We start from the raw sequence: 21,466 nt of genomic DNA on the forward strand, positions 1-21,466 counted from the left end.
TAGTATTATTATTGAATTTTTTTTTCTTTGCAGTACCGGGGAATGAATTCGGGACCTTGTGCTTGTGAGGTAGGCACGGTGCCGCTGAGCTAAATCCCCAGCCCTCCACTGTTTTACCAAGGGTAAGGACTTTTTAAAGGCTTTTGACACATATTGCACACCTGTTCTGAACCCTTTTGTTGTGGTTTAAATCTAAAATGTCTCTCCAAAGTGCAAGATGACTGATTCTGGGACACTACCATCAATGGCCTCACTCATGGATGAATTCAGTAGCTAGACACGCTGCTAGGAAGCGGGTCCTGGCTGGAGGTGGGTACCAAGGGCATGACCTGGAAGCACATTCTTTATTTAATGCAAGTGTTTTTGTTGTTGTTGTACTGGATATTGAGCTTGGATCCTTGCACTTGCAAGGCAGGCGGCAGAAGCACTGAGCCAAATCCGCAGCCCGGGAAAGTATTCTTATCCCAGGCTCCTCCTCTCTCTGAGGGCTGCTGAGATGAGCAGCTTTCCTCCACCATGCCCTCCCTCCATGGGCCTCTGTCTTGGAACCAGCCAACTTGGAATGAATCCAGTGGAAAACATAACGCAAATAAACCTTTCCTCCTTTAAGCTGCAGGTGTTAGGTGTTTTGTTCCAGTGATGGAAAAGTGACCAATACAACTTTATTGGTTTAAACTCTTACAAGCTTTTATTTCGGAATGTTCCCTCCCTGTATCAATGAAAATATCGGTTAGCTTCTAATCTATGCAGTAAAACAGTACCCCACTATGTATACAATGCTGGGGGACCTAACAAGCCAGGGGCCTCACCTGCTAAGTGTTTTCTCTACCACTGTGCTACATCCCCACCCCTCTATTGTCACTTGACTATGCATGTTACTGATTTGATACTTTTATCTGTCAGCTAATTTTTTTGCCTGTGACAAGTGACTTCATGATCCTGTACCTAAACTGCCTTATATAAAGAATGGAACAATACAACTGTCTCACAGATTATAGCATGATGTGACAATGTGAGTTCTCACATGATAGTTGTGAGGAGATAATACAGGGGCACTTGTGAATTAAATAGAATAATTTGCATGGCACATGGTATATAACAGGCCTAAGAGTAACTATTCTCAGTGATACACTGTTGGCTTTGACATTCATTTTATTTGTGGAAGTATCATGTACAATTCATAAACAAAACCCATTGTTTTGGCAATCTATTTTTTCCCCCCAGTGTTTAAGAATGGAACCCAGGGCTTCATGCATGATAGACAAGTATTTTACCATTCAGCTACACCCTTAGCCATTAAAAGTCTGTTAATTTGAATCTCAGTTGTTAGTTTTAAAAGCTTTTTCTTGGAAAGTATAGTATACTGCTGGTAAGTAGTGCTTTATAAAAATTAAAAGTATTGCTTTTATCATCAGCCAAATAATTACAAAATGTTCACAAAGGAGGGAAAACAGCAGATATTATAATGGGAAGAGTAAGAACAGTGGATATAGGAATTACTTAACCAGCCAGCGCTGTCTTGGCCATTGCAGGTGGATTACAAGACTGGATAAACAGATGTTAAACTAAACAGGAGCATGATTCTCCCATCTCTGATGCCTTTGAGCAGATGTCAGACACATGGAATGATTAATTACTGCCCATGTTTTAATTATGGCTATTCCCATGGAGAGCAAATCTCAGTGTACCATCCCAACATTTTAACTTTAACTAGCAAACCTCAAATTTAATTGAATGGTAGAAAAGGAAGACTTACACAAAAATAATCCTGGAGATCTTTCTTGTATAGATTGGGAGAAAAACTTAAATTCAGGGAGCTAAATTTAAATAGTTAACTAAATAGCTGAAGACATGAACATTTTAGGTTTGCAAGACTCAATAGTCACTGTCCAGATCCACTATAACTTTCTCACCTCTGGGTTCAATCATATATTACACTTAGCACAACCACTTTGAGGGTTTCTGCATATACTGTAAATAGTAATGTCCCAATTTCATCTGGTTTGTGGTATTTTTCTGTCGAGACTCCATTCAGCTCCTTTTGTTTACCCTGTATTTGGAATATTACTATTCTTGGGAAATTTTTATTCCTGAAACACATGTTGACTTCATTCAAGTGATACCATATTCACTTAAAAACTACTGACACATGAAGCCAGGAGCTTTGGCTTATGCCTGTAACTCTAGCTACTCAGGAAGCTGAGGCAGGAGGATCACATGTTCTAGCCAACCTGGGCAACTTAGGGGAGAGTCTGTCTCAAAAAGTAAGGGCACCCCTTGGTTTGCTTCCCAGTCCTGCACTAAAAAAAAAACCAAAAACCAAAAACGAAAAAACAGTAACAACCCAAAAGAAACAAAAGTACTGACACGTGAATAACCAATAATGACTAAGGTAACAATAACTGTTAATTACAATTTACAGGAACACTTAATATTTATTCCATTACTTAATATTCCTAATCAAGAGAATGGGAAAAAAAAAGCAGCATAATACATCATGTACAAATTCCCTATAATGAATGTTATGTATATCTAAAATGTACCAATAAAAAATACTCTCAGTCACTTTATGAGGTAGGCATTCCTGTACCTTTAACACATGAAGAAACCGAAGTTCACAAATGCAAGTTACTGGGGCTAGGACTATAATTTAATTTTCAAAGCTCTACTCTATTTGCAGAATATAAAGCAATTCAGTCATCCAATTAGATGCAGAATTATATTCCCTATTCTACATGTATATGAGTGCGTGTGTATATATACCATTTTAAAGAACAATAACCACTTAGTAAAGTGCATTAAACTGAAAAACAGAACCTAGAAGAAATGTTACTTCTAATCAAGAGTAAGTGTGAAATTCATCATCAAAATAAATACATTACTTTATATGGATTATCTGTAGAGGAGTCAGGTAATTTCTGGATGTTAATTGTGAATTTCACTCAGTATTTTAAAAATAATAAAAAGTTATTAAACGCTTGTTTAACACATTTAAGGGAAATATCTTGTTGAGTTTATAACCAAAATACTTGTGACTTGGTAATAAAAATGGGAAAACAATTTGAATCTATTTTCATGGCTCATACACATTGAAATGCAAAATGCACACACATCCATAAATTGAATGTTTTAGGTTCAAGGAAAACATGAGAAAGTTAGCACATAGTAAAAATCAATGTGGAAAGTGTCCTTCTATATGATTGCAAACAGGCATAATTATTATACAAAATACTTTATATCCATGTCTTACGCTGAATTTCCAAAAATTATAAATACCTCAGATAGTCATTAATTTTATATTTATATTTATAGAAGAAATGAAATATGCAGTTTCATTTAGCTAATACTTAGAACAGTAAAATTGAAACAGTACAACTAAAGCAATACAAAAGTGTACATTTTAATACAATGAAACCAATATTTACTTGACTGTAAAAATTCCCTTAATTGCAAAATTTTTAAAATATAGGCTCAGTTTTATGATTTTAAAACTATCATCTAGCCAAGACATTTAGAATATGAACTACTTCCCAATATTTTCCTAGAAAAGGATTTTTTGTATCTGATCTCAACAAACTTTTAATCTACTTTTCTTCAATATGGTATTTAGACCACATCTCATATTAATCTAATAGATATTACTTTTTAACAGACAAAACTGTTAACATAAAAGGTCTTAAAATTCTTCAGCTGGATATTTCTCCAAAAATCTGTAAATATTAGGCTTCCTACAAAATTCATTTCACTCCTGTGCATATTACAGAGTACTGTACAAATCCTGTTATTTCTCTTCCAACTATCTAGTTACAAAGAGAAAAAATTAATTTTAGAATGAAGTCCCTCAATTGTCACAATATACTTACTTACCTTCAGCAATTTGTGCCTTAAATCTCCAAAATGACCCTGTTTTTCCTACGTGTCCTAATCTAACTTAGAAGAAACAGGATATTCCTGGAAGGAATCTGAGAGCAGGGCACACTATGAGATTATGTAAAATGGTTTGTAAAACACAATCTTGCACAGATTTTGTGTTCAATTAAAATGTTCCTAGCCAGGGATTTAGCTCAGCGGTTTGGTGGCCTGCCTTGCAAGTGCGAGGACCTGAGTTCATTCCCCGGTACCAAAAAAAAAAAAAAATGTTCCTAGGTGGTGAAGATATACTAATATGGAAAGAAATCTCTGAAGATAAATCAGTGCATTGCAAATTAAAAACTTGAAACTGAAAACTCTGTAACAATTTCTCCTAAAATGGTGAATACTTTTATTTTTTGAAAAGTTGTAAGATAATTTCTTTTGGTTTTTTTTTTGGTACCAGGGATTGAACTCGGGACCTTGCACTTGCAAGGCAGGCAGCAGAACCACTGAGCTAAATCCCCCATCCTGTAAGATATATTCTTATTTTTGGGTTTTGAGCAAGACAGTAATAGTCTACACCAAAAATTTCTTATATTTAAATGAAACTGGATGAGGGAAAAGTCTTCTTAAAATGCATATTATCAAATATATATTGACAAATTTTATTTCTCCAGTGTGGGGTAGAATTTTAAAAGTAAATATCCATAATTTTATCTGAAAAGAATCTAAATATGGTTAAGCTTAAGTACTCAATTTGTCATTTTATTTTAAAAGTGGAAGATTTTATTGAAAGATATCCAATTTTGGCTTTGAAGATACAGGTTCAAGGTCTCTTCTTTGTTATTCCAGAAACTATGTATAGTGTTTGTAATTTTAACAGTACCTTAAAAGTGTTCCCAACATGAAGATTTTCAACCTAATGAACAAAGCGTATACTCACACTCTGATGTTCATTTCAGTTCATTTGTCTCTGTGAAGCACATCAAACTCACTCAAACATCAAATGGCCAATCTGATAGAATGATTTATTTTCTCATTATAGGAAAGTCATGAGTGCCTAGTTCTGAGGTATGTTTTTCAGCTATGAAGGACATCTATTAGAACGTTCCACACTTGCAGGTTTCTCTTTAACATTTTATGGCTGAACAGTCTCTGCAGGTACCAAATTCCCAGTTGTATCCAACTGCATACATTTACATGTGCATGCAGATACAGGACACTCTGCATGGTCCCTAAAAAAAATAGGTAAAATATAGTTAAAAAGTCCAAATTAGAGGGCTGGGGATTTAGCTCAGTGGTGCTGCTGCCTGTCTCGCAAACACAAGGTCCCGAGTTCAATCCCTGGTACCAAAAAAAAAAAAAAAAAAGTCCAAAATACAGTACATGAACACATTTACCTATGTCTATCTATAATGCAAGTTTTCAATGGTATTCAAAACCCCAAGGAGAAAAGTTTTAAAAGCATCAAATTAGAAATGACTGCCAAGTTGAACTTGGGATAGAAAATTGCTGAAAAACGAATAGCTTCACTTTTTATATATACAGTAAGATATCTCATTTATAGTTATGAAGGTGACAGGGATACGCTCAGAATTTAAATTAAAGCCAATGAAACGAGTTGGCTATAAGTGCTATAGCTATGAGATATGAGATATGCACAAGGCAAGTGGCAGTATCCAAAGTAAAAGCTGAAGATCTTGAGTCTCCACTGCATGAAGAGCTTTCCTACCATATACCAAGTTTACCAAGAAAATGACTAGTGTAATTTGTATGTACTCTTATCATTATACTTGTAATTCAGTTACATGATAAATTATAGGATATGCAGTCAGAAAAACTATAAATATTGGCTCTAATAAAATTATATAATGTAGGGCTGGGATTTAGCTCAACAGTGCCGCTGCCTGTGCCTACCTTGCAAGTTCAAGGTCCTGAGTTTGATCCCCAGTACCCCCCCAAAAAACCAAAACAAAACAAACAAAAAGCAAAACCTAATACTACTCATTTAACACATTAAAAAATACATCTTATATAACTATTATCTTATATTTTTTATTTTTATTTTTGGTACCGGGGATCGAACTTGGGACCTTGTGCTTCCGAGGCAGACAGCAGAACCACTGAACTAAATCCTCCGGTCCACCTATTACCTTACAGATTAGGATCACATAGGATATCTACTGTTATAAATTTTGACATTACCTTTGCTAACTCAAATGATGGTTTAGAAAAAGAAATGCATCCTTTTGCTATACAGTAATAGCATAAAATAATGTGAACTATATAGCGGGCAAACTGTCTTATGTCCTGTAACTCTAAGCTTATTCAAGAAAGAATGTACTGATTACCTGAACCAACTAAGCATGTGTCCAGCATGTCCACCATGCCTACAATTGTGACACCATGTAAACCAGTTGTTAAACTGAGCTAATTTTTTGTCCTTGCTTAAGTCGACTTTTTCATCTGATTTTGATCCTCCTATGGAAAAGGAAAACTGTGTTTATTCACTATATCACAATATTTTAAGTTTCTTAAGAGGTATACCTAAAACAATTATCAAAATACAATTTTCACATCATGCTGAAACACTGATTTAGATGATAGGATCTAGACTTTTACCCAACACTGAAGAGAGATAATTATTATCTATACAAACCTTTTTAAAGAAGACAAAAAAGAAATTTTCCATTGCATTTCACAAGGCAGATACAACCCTGCTAACAAAACCATCCAAAAGTAACACGAAGAAAGAAGATGACAGACCCATCTCCCTCCTGAACACATATAAAAACAGTGAGTAAAATATGAGCAAATAAAATCACATAGTATCATAACCCTATGATTCAGCAATTCTAATTCTTCGTGAATACACTAGCAAGACTTCTGCATATGTCAATATGACATGTACCTTAATAAATGTTCTTTAATAAATTGTCTTGAGAAAACTCACTATCCATCTGTAGAAGATTGAATCTAGACCCCTCTCTCACCATGTCCTAAACTAAAATAAAAAAACTAAATGTTAAGATGGAAACAATCTGCTGGAAGACAAAATAGGTAAAATTCTTGAAGACACAGGCATAGGCAAGGACTTTCTGAATAGAACACCAAATTGCACAAGAAATAACACTAAGTAAAAATTGATAAATGGGAGCATATAAAATTAAAAAGCTTCTGTGCAGCAATAAACAACCACTAGAGTAAGAGACAACCGACAGAACGGGAAACTTCTGCTAGCCATTCCTTGGTCAAAAAACTAATATCTAGAATATATAAAGTACTAAAAAAAATTATATCCTCCCCCAAATAAAAAACCTAATAAAAAATGGACATCTGAAATGAACAGACATTCGTCAGAAGTCCAAATGCCCAATAAATATATTAAAAAATTACGTATCTCTGGCTATCAGAGAAATATCAATGAAAACAACATTGACTTCCATCTTACTCCAAAAAGAATGGCGCTTACCAAGAAATCAAATAATAAATAACAAATGCTGGCAATGCTGCAGGAAAAAGGAATCTTACTACATTGTTGGTGGGAACATAGATTAGTACAACCACTGTGGCAACCAGTACCAACTCCGCACAAAAAAGTAATCATTATGCAGTGCAGACATGTATTAACAACAATGGCGGGGGGGAGGAATGTCCACAGCAGCATTATTTATACTAGTAAAAACCTAGAACTGACCAAACTGTTCACTAATAGTAAAGTGTAGAAATTGTGTTTCAGTCCTAAATAGAACACTTAATAGTAGTAAAAAATAAACTCCAGCTAAAATTCATCTACATAACTGAAATTTTAAAAAAAGTTTAATGTTGAGCAAAAATGGGGAAGTCAAGGAAAAAATTCTGTAAGTCCTTTATATAATATAATAAGCTACACATACAAAGCAGAGATTAATTAACATGTAATTTAGGAAGTAGGCGACCTCTGGAGTGGAGGAAAACAATATCACTAGGCAGGAAGGAATGAGAGAAGTACCAGTGCAGACACTGACTTAAGCAAGGTACATTTATGTTTGATGTTTGACTTACCATAGTATATAATACATATACATATGCACTTTTGTTCACCAAAATTTAAACAAAAGTGCATTATCACATACGCATGCTTATACATGTTTGACTCTATATCTTTATGAACCTCTTTAGAGTTCAGAAAATGGCCATTCTAGTACTTTAGGCTACGTCATTGTGTTGTTCTAAAACAAAAAATCAAATTAAAATATTTTAAGACCTTACAATTAGAGACAAAAAATGGGAAAATGATTAAGTAAAAGTATTCAGCCTACTTAAGCAATTGTTAACTGCTAGGATATGATGTATAGATAATTAAAATCAAAATTTCACTTAGGCACTGTTGTCACATTTAATGATGACAAAAATGGCCTTACAGAGATAGTTTTTAAACATATTCATTTGTTTTTGCTTATGACATAAAAGTAAAAGAACATATAAGGAGTATGTATTTATGTATTTAGTGGTAGAGGATAAATCCAGGGCTTTTGCGCTGGTCTACCTTCTCAGCCGTTTTTAAAATTTTTTGACAGGATCTTGCTAAATTGCTTGGGTTAGATTCAAACTTGCAATCTTGACTTATTTCCCAGAGAACTGGGGTTACAAGTTTGTCACCACACCCGGGTTAATATTTAAGAAGATATAAATACAATGAAACCATTCCTAAATTATGAATAATTTTTTTTTTTTTGAGGTACTGGGGATCGAACTCAGGACCTTGTGCTTACCAAGCAGGCATGGTGCCACTGAGCTACATTCCCAGCTCTCTCTTTTGGTTTTTTGAGACAGTATTTCACCCAAATAGTCCAGGCTGGCTTTGAGCTCCCTATGTAGCCCAGGCTGGCCTCAAACGTGTGACTGATCCCACTGTTTAAATCACTTTAAGATGCACAGAAAACATACTGAGTTTAGAACAAACTAATCCATATCTTTTTTTTAATGAAACTGGAAATATTACGGGTTACTCTACTACAAAGAGAAAAAGGTTATTTTAAATATCAAGTGACTTTAAATTTTAAAAGGCAGTGGATAAGTGTTACAGAATATCTGAGGAAAACTAGAGTTCACTTATATACTTTCAAATTAAGAAGATAAGAAGGAAACCAGGGCATAATCTAACTTTTAACAAATATGTCACTATCTAGAACCTTTTGTCCAGCCTTTGGGCCTTCCTGGGTGGCAATAAGTGAAGAATTAACTTGGGCCACATCTAAGAAATATAACATGTAGAAGTAATAAAACTTCCTTTAAAAATATTTTTATTACATATGTGTAGGTAAGCTAAAAAGCTACTACCGATCATTTTACTTGCCAAGCTGTGACAGCGCATGTGACATCCTGGGTTCCCACTGGACTGGCTGTCTGTGGGTGTAGGAAGTGGACTTAGCACTGCACTGCACCATTCCCTAAAGAGTACTGCACTGTCACCTGTGCAGCTCATGCTGGAACACGTACAACTGAGTTATGAAAAATGTTGCTGAAAAAAAAATCACATAATAATATTAAAAGTTTATGATCTTGTTGGGTCACGGCAATAGATAGCCTGGGCCATATGTGCCTGAGTTAGGGACATTCCTGATCTAGAAGTTACGCTCTACAAAGGCAGACTTTTATCTGTTTTATCTGTTCACTGTAATTTTTCTAGTATTTAAAAGAACAAGTACTAATAAATATTTTGTTAAAAATGCTTCCAATTTATAATCTATATAGTGATACTAATTAGAACCGTTCAAATAGAGTTGTAATCTTCACTACACAACTGAGTATAAAAATATGCAAATCTCAGTTAAATAAGCTTATGGAAATCATAATTATTTGGATAATGAAACATGATGGGTGGATGCAACTGATTAAAGGGAAAGCACCACAGCTGTTTGTACACCTGAACTTTTAGGCTGCCATGAACCAGCATTTGATTTCTATTAGGTCCTGTTTTATTTTAAAATTATGATTCTTCTGATAAAAATATTATGATTATTCTAACTTACATAGCTCAGAAGTGTCTTTATAAAGATCACATTAAAAATCTCTAATTCTCCTACACTATTTCCTATCAGTCTACTTCCAAGACTGTCGCCACACAGTGCATTTAATACTTCCATATACTCTTGGCACTTATAGTTACAAATCTCCATCCCAATTCACAATGTTCAACTTTACACCTGGCAAAGCTTCCCTGAAATTTCACATATTTAACTCTACCAAATGTTAATGCAGTAGCTGAAATGGAATCTTCTTTCTGAAGCTTTCCAGCTATCTCTCAGATAGAAACAATGTTTTTCTCTTTCAAAATTCCTCACATCAAAATTCCCCTCATCCTGGGAGCTAGGTATGTTTCAAAATTCAGACTGCTTTGGGATTTTAGAAAAATAATGAAGAGCAAATATATTTTGTATAATACTTCTGTGGAAGCCTGAGGCTGCAAGCAGTAACCAAACACAATGACATTTTTGCAGTGAGACACACAAATATTCACAAATAAACAAGAGAGACAGAGATCTTACTAGCTTCTTGTCAATTCTAAATCTAAACAGGTTGTGCTGCCAAACGAGATTAGTATAATACATTCTTTTAAAATGCTGGATTTCCAGGTCTTTCTTAAGATTTTGGAATGATGGATTAGGCACCATGGACCAGTACTTATTTTCTAGAACATGACTTATTTTATATTAGTTTTTCATGTTTATTGTATGCCATAATTTCCATGAGGCTATCTTATTCTTCTAAATACATGAGTCTTATCTCCTGTAATACATAATTTCTGAAGCAAATCTAGAATTGTGAAACTATTATGGAAAAAATGTTAAGATTTGATTAACCTGAATGTTCAATATATTTATTGTAAAAGTCTCCATAACAGTTTGAAATATTACATGATTTAATTTTCAAGTACTAGAAAAGTACTGTTATCTTATTTCAAAAAACAGAAAGGACTAAAAACTATTATCTAATAAAAAAGAATAGCACAGGGGCCAGGGATTTGGCTCAGTGGTTCCGGCGCCTGCTCTTCAAGCTCAAGGGCCTGAGTTTGATCCCCGGAACCACCCCCCACCGCCCGCAACAACAAACAACAAAAAGAATAGCACACAAGTGTCATTAGAAAGCAGATAATCCTTGTAACTTCCTGAGAACAGTTACTAAATTTAACTTTTCCTATATATCTCAGTTCACACAGATATATGACTTAGGCTATATTTTACCTCCTTGTTCTTTCATTGTAGTAGATAACACAAACTGTTACTTATTTATTAGTATCAGGGCCACACAGAAAAACTGATCAGCATACAGCATATAAAAATTCTAATGTAAACCTAAACTAAAATGTACATCTAAAAGCATTACATATTGCCTTCACTTGTTAAAAAAGCCAAGTATCTACAATGAAAAATAATGACTCAATGATACTAGCAAGTCTTTCACATATATTAATAAAAAAATCAAGACTGCGTACATGAAAAAGCTGCAGATTCAGAAACCATCAGAACCAGAAAGCAGCTCTGGTCCAATATAGTAGATCCTTGACTTACGAACTCAATTTGTTAGAGAGGGCTGGTTATAACTCAAGTTGGTCAACTGAAGGCTCAGGCTCCTCCTACACAACCTTCAGTTTTTTTTCCTGTATACAGGCAGAACTCAGAGACACTGGCCCAGGATTTCTCAATTAACCCCACACAGGAAAGGATACTGTAATTTTTGTTTGTTTGTTTGTTTGTTTTTCTGGTACTGGGGATAGAACTTGAGTCCTTGAGCCTGCAAGGCAGGAGGCAGCACTGCTGAACTAAATCCCTGGTTAAATCTGTATATCTGAGGCCATCTGGAAGCACTAGCGGCTGGCATTTGGGTCATAACTCAAGACTCTGTTCCTAAATCAATGCTGGGAGCACTGTGCAGTAGATCATACGGACAGACCTAACTTGCCTCCTCTCGCAGATGAGGCAGAGCCCTGTGTGGAACGAGGCAAACACCTCTTGTTCACTTCCTCCTGTGGACGAGGCAGGGCCCCACAGGAGGAAAACAGGAGACAAATGGGCATGGTGGAATAAGGCCTGGCTGAGAAGAGGACCATCTTACTTCCTACCTATCCAACAACAACAAAAAACCACCAAGCGTTGTCTCCTACATACGCTAGCCATTCTCCCTGTTCCAATCAGAAATCCCCTTTCATCTTGCCTTATCTACACTATAAATAAATGTGCTAAAGATACAAGCCAAACTTTTTGTCTCATGAGGACAAAGGGATTCCACCTGGCCTCAGTTTTATAAACTTTACTGTCATCTTTGTCTTCTTTCTTTGACTTTCTTAATCGCCCACCGCAGTTTCTCACACCATAAATCCTTCAGCCATGCGGGCTGTGGCAAGTTAAAACTAAAATTCTGGCCATATCCCAAGCTGTTTGTGTGTCAGGGTCCACAGTAACTCAAGGGTCTACTGTAGCTTAAATAGAGCTAAAGTAATCCTTTCAATGCACAGATTTTATAAATCAGAGGGATCACAAAAGCATTCAAACCAGTAAAATGCCCTTTCTTAGAAATAATGCAAACAGGCCAGTATGTATATATTTCAATGTCAACTCAATTATATCAGAACAATTTAAATTCAGAAAAAATACTTCATAGAATTATGTCATACCAGGACAGCTGGAAACAGGTGTTCCCATATTGATGAGGCAAAGAGCACATCGAGGAAGGGGTTTTCGACAGCCAGGACAGCTTGTGACTTTAGACTTTGTCGGGGAGCCGCTCACACCATACTGACTAAATCCTCTGCCCTGATGAGGCACAGAAGAACAGCTGTAGGAGATGGACTTGCCACAGAAATTACAACTCACAAATACCTGCAAAACAAATGAGACAAGAAAGAAATGTGATGTAAATCATAAAAGAATGACAAAAGGGTGAAACAAAAAATTATTTTACTTAAAAGCTTAACTATCTGACACTGCAAAATGACTCATCTGCTAAATCTGACTACCTCTCTTTTAAAATCTCCAGTTAGTTACATTACATGGGTAGCTTTTTTCTGTTACCTTCAGTTATATTCTTCCAAGTATCTTTGATATTGCTGGAAAATTAAGAACTTTAGACCCTGACATTTTAGATTTAACAAAACATTAGAATATTCATCCAGAGCCATTTAAAACATCATAATGACTTCTAAAAAACCAGTTCAGTGATGTAATCCTCTGAACAGAATTCCTTAAAAAGAAAATATTGTTTCTAAGATAAAAAGGAGTTAAGGATCCCTAAAGACAAATTGTTAAAATTTTAGAATAGCAGTACATGGTATTCATCTGCTTTTATAATAAATGCCTTAGTTTTTAGTACCTTACTATGCAGATTAGTAACATATACAATAACATGCCATTTTACAATACTCTGGCTGCTTTAATATGAGCACATTAGTTTCTCAATTTCCTAAAATAAGAGAAGAGCACCATCCAGTGCCCACATTGAGGAAAACCTAATCCTTAACATCTGAGCTAAGATAAAATGATCTTAGATCATGTGTCCTAGTGAAAGGGAATTTCTAGGCAGACAGATATATTTCTAACAGAAAAAATTAATTAAATTGGACAACTATGAGTTAACTGTGTTATTAACCGACTATGGGTTAACTAGGTAACTATGCTCTTTGTAGAATGTATCTGAGTAGCCAAGACTTCTGTAATCTGTCACCAAGACAGCAGAGCTGACTCAGTCCTGCCAGAACTCTATGCTTTGTGGCCACCACCCCCACTTACTCTGTGTAAAACTCTGCTTGCTATATTCCCAGGGAAACTCCAATGAAATTAAACTTCACTGATGTAAAAAATGTCAAATAACTAACCAACCAAAGACTGCCAAATACTCTGCTTCTGTACCTCCTGCTTGCAACCCTATAAAACTGCTGGCCCACCAACAACTGCTGAGCCTAACTTCTTTGGAGTGATCGCAGTCAGGTCCTTCAACGAGTTGTTCACTGCCTCCTGCCTGAGTGTCTTCCTTTTCCGATGGTTTGCTACAGCACTACGACAGTGTGGCACCTGTGCCACAGCGGGCTATTTATATCATGGAAAGCTCTAAATGGTTCACCATCATGGTCCGAGGATATTGATTCCACGGTTTTTAAATTAGTGCTAAAAGAAAAAAAAAATTTCCATGTACAATTAGTTAGGTAATATGCATATACTGTTAAGTTTAAAAAAATTCCCAAATCCTGCTTTACCACACATAAAGAGTGCAGAAAAACTACACAGATGGGATTTCTAATATGACATTAGTTTAGATTCCAAAAGGCCTTCACATGTTGGAAAACTTCACACAATCCTAGTATTTAGGCTTTCCAAGGATCCTCTAAACCTCTGTACTTTGTTCTATCTCAGACCAATGCTCAACCACCTAGTATGATTGTTAGGACTGGCAGAACCAAAGAACAGGAAGATCAAGAATGAACAGTCTGAATGTAACTGTACTGTATCCCTAAAATGTACCAATAAACTCAATTAAAGCTGAAAAAAAAAAGAATGAACAGTCTGGAATAGAAATCAATGGGAACTCAATATAAGCAAAAGAATGAGCTGAAAATAATTTATTAAATTGAAATAAAACATGTTATCATTTGATTCTCTTTTAAACAATGTTCTTACCTGTGCTAATGGCTTGGAACTGGGATCCAACTTACTCCGGTGAATATCAAATTCAGCTCGTTTGTGCCAAAACCTCCACGCATCTAATAAATTTCTATAATTCTCAATCCAGTACTGAACTCTTTCATCTTTTAGAACATCTAGAGGAGAGCCCTTAAAAAGAACATGGATTTTTTTCAGTTGTTTCAGATGTTCTGTTTAACCCAGGGGGTTCTGGGTAACACGGGAGCATGAGCCAGACAGAAGAAACAGTCCCCCTTTTTGCCAAAAGCTGTTTCCTAATGAGGATACAGATAACGGGTTGAAGCTCCATTAATTTACGTCAAGCTGCTCTTCTCTAATGATATAAATATACATTTGTAGATACCATACTAGCTAGGGAAGTCTAATTCTCTTTTAATTGAGTTTAAGGAGCTGGGAGCAACAATTCACCTCCCTGGTTATTCCACAGTGATGCGAAAATGTTTTGTCCCAACTATTAAAAACTCTGGGCTCACAAACTCTACTATTTTATAAAAATACACACCAAAATTGCTCAACCACATACAAATGAATACTCAGCCTTATTGTTTCTATCTAGCAAGGTATTATGAACGGAAATACTGTTTTTGAACACCTATCATCTGTAAGTTAAATCAGTCTATTCTTTCTCTTGCCTCCAATTAAAATATATTTTTAAAAACTTAATTTAACAAAAAAGAAAGAAAACCAAAATGTTTTTTAAACTATTATTATTAGTATTATTTTTTCCTTAAGTTTACTTTGGTGGTCTAGAGTTCTCATTAAGAACTTTTCTCTCTCTTATTTTGTACCAGGGATCAAACTCAGGATCTGTGCTTGCGAGGCAGGCACAGCACCACTGAGCTAAATCCCCAGTCTTTTTTTTTTTTTTTTTTTTAAGCAGTTCTATGGATTGAACTAAAGTATATCCTCAGTCCTTTTTAAATTTTTTATTTTGAGAAAGGGTCTTGCTGAGTCTCTAAATTTCCAGGCTGGGCTTGAAATTGGGATCCTCCTGCCTCAAGTCTCCCAGAGTCCTGAGATTGCAGGCATGTACCGCAATGCCCAGCTAAGATGTCAATTTCATGGTGGTAGTAATTTTCCTAAACCTACATTTTCCCTGTAACTGTGACATTCCGCATTTCATCTATGCTTGTTTTCCATTTTTGTAGGCTTTTAGCTCTAAGAAATCATCCTGCACTTCACACAATGCAGAAAGTAGAGAATGATTACTTGTAATACCTTGGACATGAGTATGAAGCCCAGTTTTCCCAATCCCACTTGAGGGCCAGGGAGAGAAAGAAAATAATGTTAGAAAAAAACCTAGCAAACGTTTTACAGGAAAAGAACAGAAGCCTGTAAAAGCTAATACAATCTATCTTTAGATAATCAATCAAAAGCATGAGCCTGTCTTTTATCTATGAAGCATTAATTTCATGATCAGAGTTAAATTTAGCTAAAAAAAAAGTGAAAAACTCACAACAATTTTATTTAAAAAAAAATCTACTTTAGTCCTGAATATGGCCAATTAAGCAAAACTAAGTACTATAGTAGTATTTTACCTCAGGTTTTAAAAAAAATTCAGAGCTGGGTATGGTGATATATATCTGTAATCCCAGCATTCTGAGAAGCTGAGCCAGGAGGATTACAAGTTCGAGCCTAGTCTGGGGGAACCTAAAAAGACCCTATGTCAAAAAATTTAAAAAGAGCTATGGATGTAGCTCAGTACAAATGCCTTGGGTTTGAGCCCTAGTACTGGGGCACAGGGGGAGAAATCACTAACTCGATGTGTTCATATCCTCTTCTTCCTGCTTTCATGCCACTAAAGATGAACTAAAAAGAGAGTAGTAAGGACACATTAAAAATAATTTGGCAACTCATATTTGGTATGGCTTCTCTAGATCTGCCCTGATAGAGCCTAAAATGACGCCCCACTGGATACACAGAGGGAAGAGTTCAGAGATTGAGCCTGACCAAACCAGTAGGGCTTGGGCAATAACTTGGGCTTCTCACAGATTCACAGTAACAAAAAGGCCAAAAGTGATCAACAAGTAAATGAACTCTCAAAAGTAATAATCATTATTCTTCAGAAAAGGATCAAAATAGCCAGATCTATATACTATCATGTACACAATGCTCAATATTCAATAAAGAAATCACTAGATATGTAATAGGCAAATGTGCTTCAAAGTAAAGGAAAAGGCTGTCAATAGAATTAAAAATAAAGTAACCGATACATTAAAATTTAGCAAAGACCAATTTAGCAGGTTCAAAAAGAATTCTATGATTGACAAACACAATAGCTGAAACTAAGAATTTGCTGGCAACCTTAATTAGCAGCTAAGAGATACATAAGAATCAATACATAAATCAAGGGAAATAATTCAACCTAAAGAACAAACCCCCACCCCAGACTTGAACCTTAGGCATTATGGACAATATCAAATGGTTTAATATCTACATCATAAGAGTCCAAAACCAAAAAGAGAACAAGATTGGAGCAGCAAAAAAATTAAAGAAATAATGACTGAAAATTTCCCAAATCTGATGAAAAACACTAACAGATATAAGAAGTAAAACCACTAACAGATACAAGAAGCTACATGAACTACAGGCAGGATAAAAAGGAACTATAACTAGGCACATAAGTATGATATTGCTGATAAGTGCAGATAAAATCTTGAAAGAAGCCCAAGAAAAAAATGAACAATCAGCAATAGGGAAACAAAGAGGAGCAGACTTTTAATCAAAAACAACAGAGGCCAGATAATATGAATCTGCCTCTTTAAGTGCTGAAGAAAAAACAAAGATGAACTAGACATTTTCAGTTAAAATTTAAAAGTTGGGGGAATTTATCACCTACATTATGCAAAATGCTAAAGAAAAAGACCAAAGGGAAAAGATAGCAGGTGAAACTCTTATTTACAGAAGGAATGAAGATTGCCAGGAATGGCAAATAAGTGAGTAAATACAAAGTCATTTTCTTTCAACTCATAAAAGACACAATTTTTCAAAAGCAAAAATAGTAACACTGAATGTTGTTTCTCCTAATGGATGTGGTGTAATAAAAATACAGCAAATGATCAAATATAAATTTAAAAATTTATTTATTTCAGTAAAAGATACATTGCCATTAACTCCACCCGTATTGAGTTTTTCCTGGCTGCCTAGACATCTGAATTGATTTAAAATGTTTATGGCAATTTCTGACAAATAACATGGTGTATCCTCATCTAACTTCATTACCTGATCCTACACCATGCAACTTTTGGCTCTTCCTTAAAGTCAATGTGACCATGAGAAGTAAACATTTTGAATCAATTCAGGATATGGAGGTAGCGATGTTACTAATACAACTAAATCAGTCATTAAAGAAGACTACCACAACTGCCTCAGAAAGCGACAAACATGACAGGATAAGTATGTTCAAAGGAAGAAGCATGAATGGTGGTGTCTTTTACTGCAATAAGTGTTACAAAATAAAATCAAACATTTACCATATTTTTAAAAATCACACCTTGTATTTAGAGGAAAAACACCTGATCATGAGACAAAAGAGATGGTACACGTTAGAGTTTAGATCTAAAATGTCCTTCAAAGGTCTCATCTGTTTGGAAGGTGACTGGACCATAGAGGCACTATAGTTATCAGTGGATTCATCCATTGATGAGTTCAGTAGCTGAACGTGCTGTTTAGGAAGTGGGGCCTGCCTGGAAGTGGGTCACTGGAGAGGTGTGACCTAGAAGGGTGTGTTATCTTCAGCCCTTCTTCTTTTCTCCTTCTTGGCCACCACGGATTGAAAATCCATTCACCTGCCACCATGGAGCTCTTCCTCTGCTATCACAGAGCTGGCCAACTATGGACTAAACTGTGAACCAACCCGCCCCCCCACCATCCTTTCAGTTGTAGGTATTTGATATTGTGTGCCAGCGACAGTGTGTGACTAAGACACACACTGGAATCAGAGAAGTGTGGTCACTGATGTATCTGACCACATGAGTTAGAAGCCTTTGTATATGCGCTGCTGAAGTGAGCATGGATAGAAGCCTTTGGAACTGCTTCATGGGAGAACTTTGAAAAGTCTTGGAGATGTCACATAGAGAAGCCTTAGAATGCTGAAAGCGGAGTTTGACGGGAGATTCTTGTGGGAACTCAGAAGCCCAGAATACTAGTAGGAATGTAAATGTAAAGTCCAGGCTCAGGAGGTTTCCCTTAGAAACAAGGTAGTTGGACTAGAGGCCATGTGTATTATACTTTGGTAGACAATTTGTCTATATTTTGCCATAGTTTGAGACTATGCATGAATCTGAGATTGAGGGTGGTGGACTAATTAATCTGGTGAATGAAATTTCAAAGAAGCCCAATGTTCAAGATGCAGCAATGGTACTGCATGCTACAATTTCTTAGATCTATACTGCGAATCAGGAACAAGGGCAGAACTGAACAATTTGAAGTTTGCAGTTCTGCCAGAAAGGAAGACTCTGTAAAGTTTTAGCAAAGGAGAGAATGGTTGCTGGAAAGATTCACATTAAAACAAAGCCAAGTACTTTGCATCAGGACAATAGGAAGATGGCCTGAATGCATCTCAGGAATCACCAAGACCCTATCCTTTGTTGTTTAAAGGGTGCAAAACTATAAAGCTTTCAATTGAGAAGAGAGCCCCTGGCTTAAGACCAGCTACCTAAGGAACTGGTTCCCTGGGATTTGTTTCATAATGATCAGTCATTCTGGAACTCAAAGTTGCTATAGCCATGATCAAAGTGGGTGTGGCTATTTGAGCTGGTGGTATCATCCATATGGTGCTGGTTTTACAGATATACAGAATGCAGGAGCCATAAGCTTACAGAGTCTTTCACCTTGTTTTCAGAAGGCCTGGGAAGCCTAGTACTGAGGAGTGAAGCCAAAAATGCAAGAGACCCCAAGAAGCTAGAGATGATAAGAACATGCCATCTGCTGAGGAAAGCCACAGGGAGTAGAACCATCCCAAGAAAGAAGGCATGTAAACTGCATCAGGCATTGCTGCAGGTTACCCAAGCCTTTTGGATCCACAACTTGATCCAGGTACTGGACATGGAACTATAAGATTTAATGTTTGCTCTGCTGGGTTTTGGATTTGCTTTGGTCCCATTCCTTTCTATATCCCTATTTCTTTTTTGGAATGGGAATGTTCACCCTGTAATAGTAAATGTTAGAAGTACAGTCTGTGAGTAACCTGGTCTGTGAGTGTTCTGCAAGACAAAGATTTCTGAGAAATTTTAACTTTATAAACAAGCAATGTCTTGCAATACAAGTAGTAAGTCAGGCTGAACATCACAGGATCACCATTCGTTCTCTCTGCTTTCATATAAAAGTGGTTTGGATTATGAGCAGAACAAGTTACTATCATAAACTAAGGTATTACTGTATTTAACTTTCTTTTTGACTTCACAGTTAAGAGCTTGCCTAAGTCAAACTCTGTAAGCCAAAATAAACATCCCTTAAATTGCGGATGTCCAGTATATTATCTCAACAATTGGGAAAGTGGCTACGATAGTGCATAAGTGTATTTACCCGGTTGTAACATTTGTGAAACTCTAAGTATGAAGAAAGTGCCAAGTATAAAGTAAGAAAAAGGCAGGAAAAGGTAAGAAAAAGAAAGTGTGAAGAGTATGTTAGGTGTGAAATGTGAAGTATGGGGGGTAAAATGTTGATCTTGGTAAGGATGCAGCTTCTTAGACCCAAAGCAACAACTTTAATAAAAAGAGAATTTAATTAATAAAACATAATAAAGTGTTTAATTAAAAGGGCAAAGAGGAATTAAAGTAAAACTCAAATATTCAATTTACCCAAAATAAGGCAAGAAAGGAACAGAGGAATAAAACATAAAGACAAAATGAAAACTAATAACAATATGGCTAACTTAATCTTGACCATATAAATGTGAGCAGAGGAAACACCCCAATTAAAAAGCAACGACTATCAGTCTATAAATTTTTTTTTTTGTTGTTGTTGTTGTTGTTGAGACTAGTCTCACTATATAGTTCAGGTTGGCTTTGAACTCACTATGTAGCCCAGGTTGACCTCAAACACGGCAATCCGCCTACCTCAGCCTTTCAAATGCTGGGATTTACAGGTATGAACTGTCATGCCTGGCTTCAGTCTAGATATTAAAAAAGCAATTATCATCACTGTTAACACTTAAAGTATATTTCATTTATCTTACGATGTTAACCCATTTGCACTCTATAACCATACATATGCAATTTAACAGATAGAATCTTATTCCAGAAAGGAAAAAAAAAAGTTTTTTTCTTTCATAGGCAGTGACATGATAACTTTAGGTAAGTTTACTTTATGGTTTGTGAACCATTATTCAATTACATTCACAGGAAGGTAGATTTGGGGAATAGACATTTTATTAGTTACCCAGTACACAGTGGCTTTCATATTGTATAAAAGGAAAAGGGCAAGAAAGAGAGTATCCATGAAAGGATAAGATTCGCCAAAAATCTGCTTTTAACCACTGGGCAGTAAAAATGAGAAAAAACAGATAAATGTGTTGTCCAAATCATTCTCATCAATAACAAAAAGAAAAATTGAGTTAAGAGAACTGTGATTTAACTTGCCTTCTGAATGTGAAGTGAGACCGTAGCTCAGATCAGGGAAAGGGAATCTCTTTTGTAGAAGATGTAGTTCTGTCAACAATTGGAGAAATTGAAGAGAAGCTTCTTTGTTCCATTTGAGCTTTACATAAATTCAGATGCAATCAAGACTGGTACTTTCCAGAATGAAAGGAAAAACTGGATAACCCAATGAGGAGACTCAGGGACAGTAAAATAAGACACAGTCCTCAGCAGATCAAGTGATTAGATCAAAGCTAAATGCTTTCTAGAGATCCTAAGTAAGCAAAAGTACATACTCACTTTCAATAGAGGGAATACAGAAAAAGTGGTTTAGCTTTCTTTCACTTTTCTTTTCTTTTT

The 21,466-nt window shown here is 35.8% G+C and overlaps 1 protein-coding gene across 1 annotated transcript in view; it reads right to left on the reverse strand.

Moving 5' to 3' along the window:
- Positions 1–4,351: 4,351 nt before the first annotated feature.
- Positions 4,352–21,466, reverse strand: part of Mios (meiosis regulator for oocyte development) — a 29,979-nt gene continuing 12,864 nt past the window's right edge. Inside the window, exons 9-12 of the mRNA XM_010632050.3 lie at positions 14,505–14,657; positions 12,509–12,713; positions 6,204–6,333; positions 4,352–5,087 (exon numbers count right to left, since the gene is read on the reverse strand). Of these exons, the coding sequence (XP_010630352.1) occupies positions 4,991–5,087; positions 6,204–6,333; positions 12,509–12,713; positions 14,505–14,657 (585 nt within the window). The 3' untranslated portion in view covers positions 4,352–4,990. The remainder of the gene's footprint in view (positions 5,088–6,203; positions 6,334–12,508; positions 12,714–14,504; positions 14,658–21,466) is intronic.

Source organism: Fukomys damarensis, unplaced genomic scaffold (assembly GCF_012274545.1).
Source record: "Fukomys damarensis isolate Sample0158 unplaced genomic scaffold, DMR_v1.0_HiC HiC_scaffold_4, whole genome shotgun sequence".
Taxonomy (NCBI): Eukaryota; Metazoa; Chordata; class Mammalia; order Rodentia; family Bathyergidae; genus Fukomys; species Fukomys damarensis.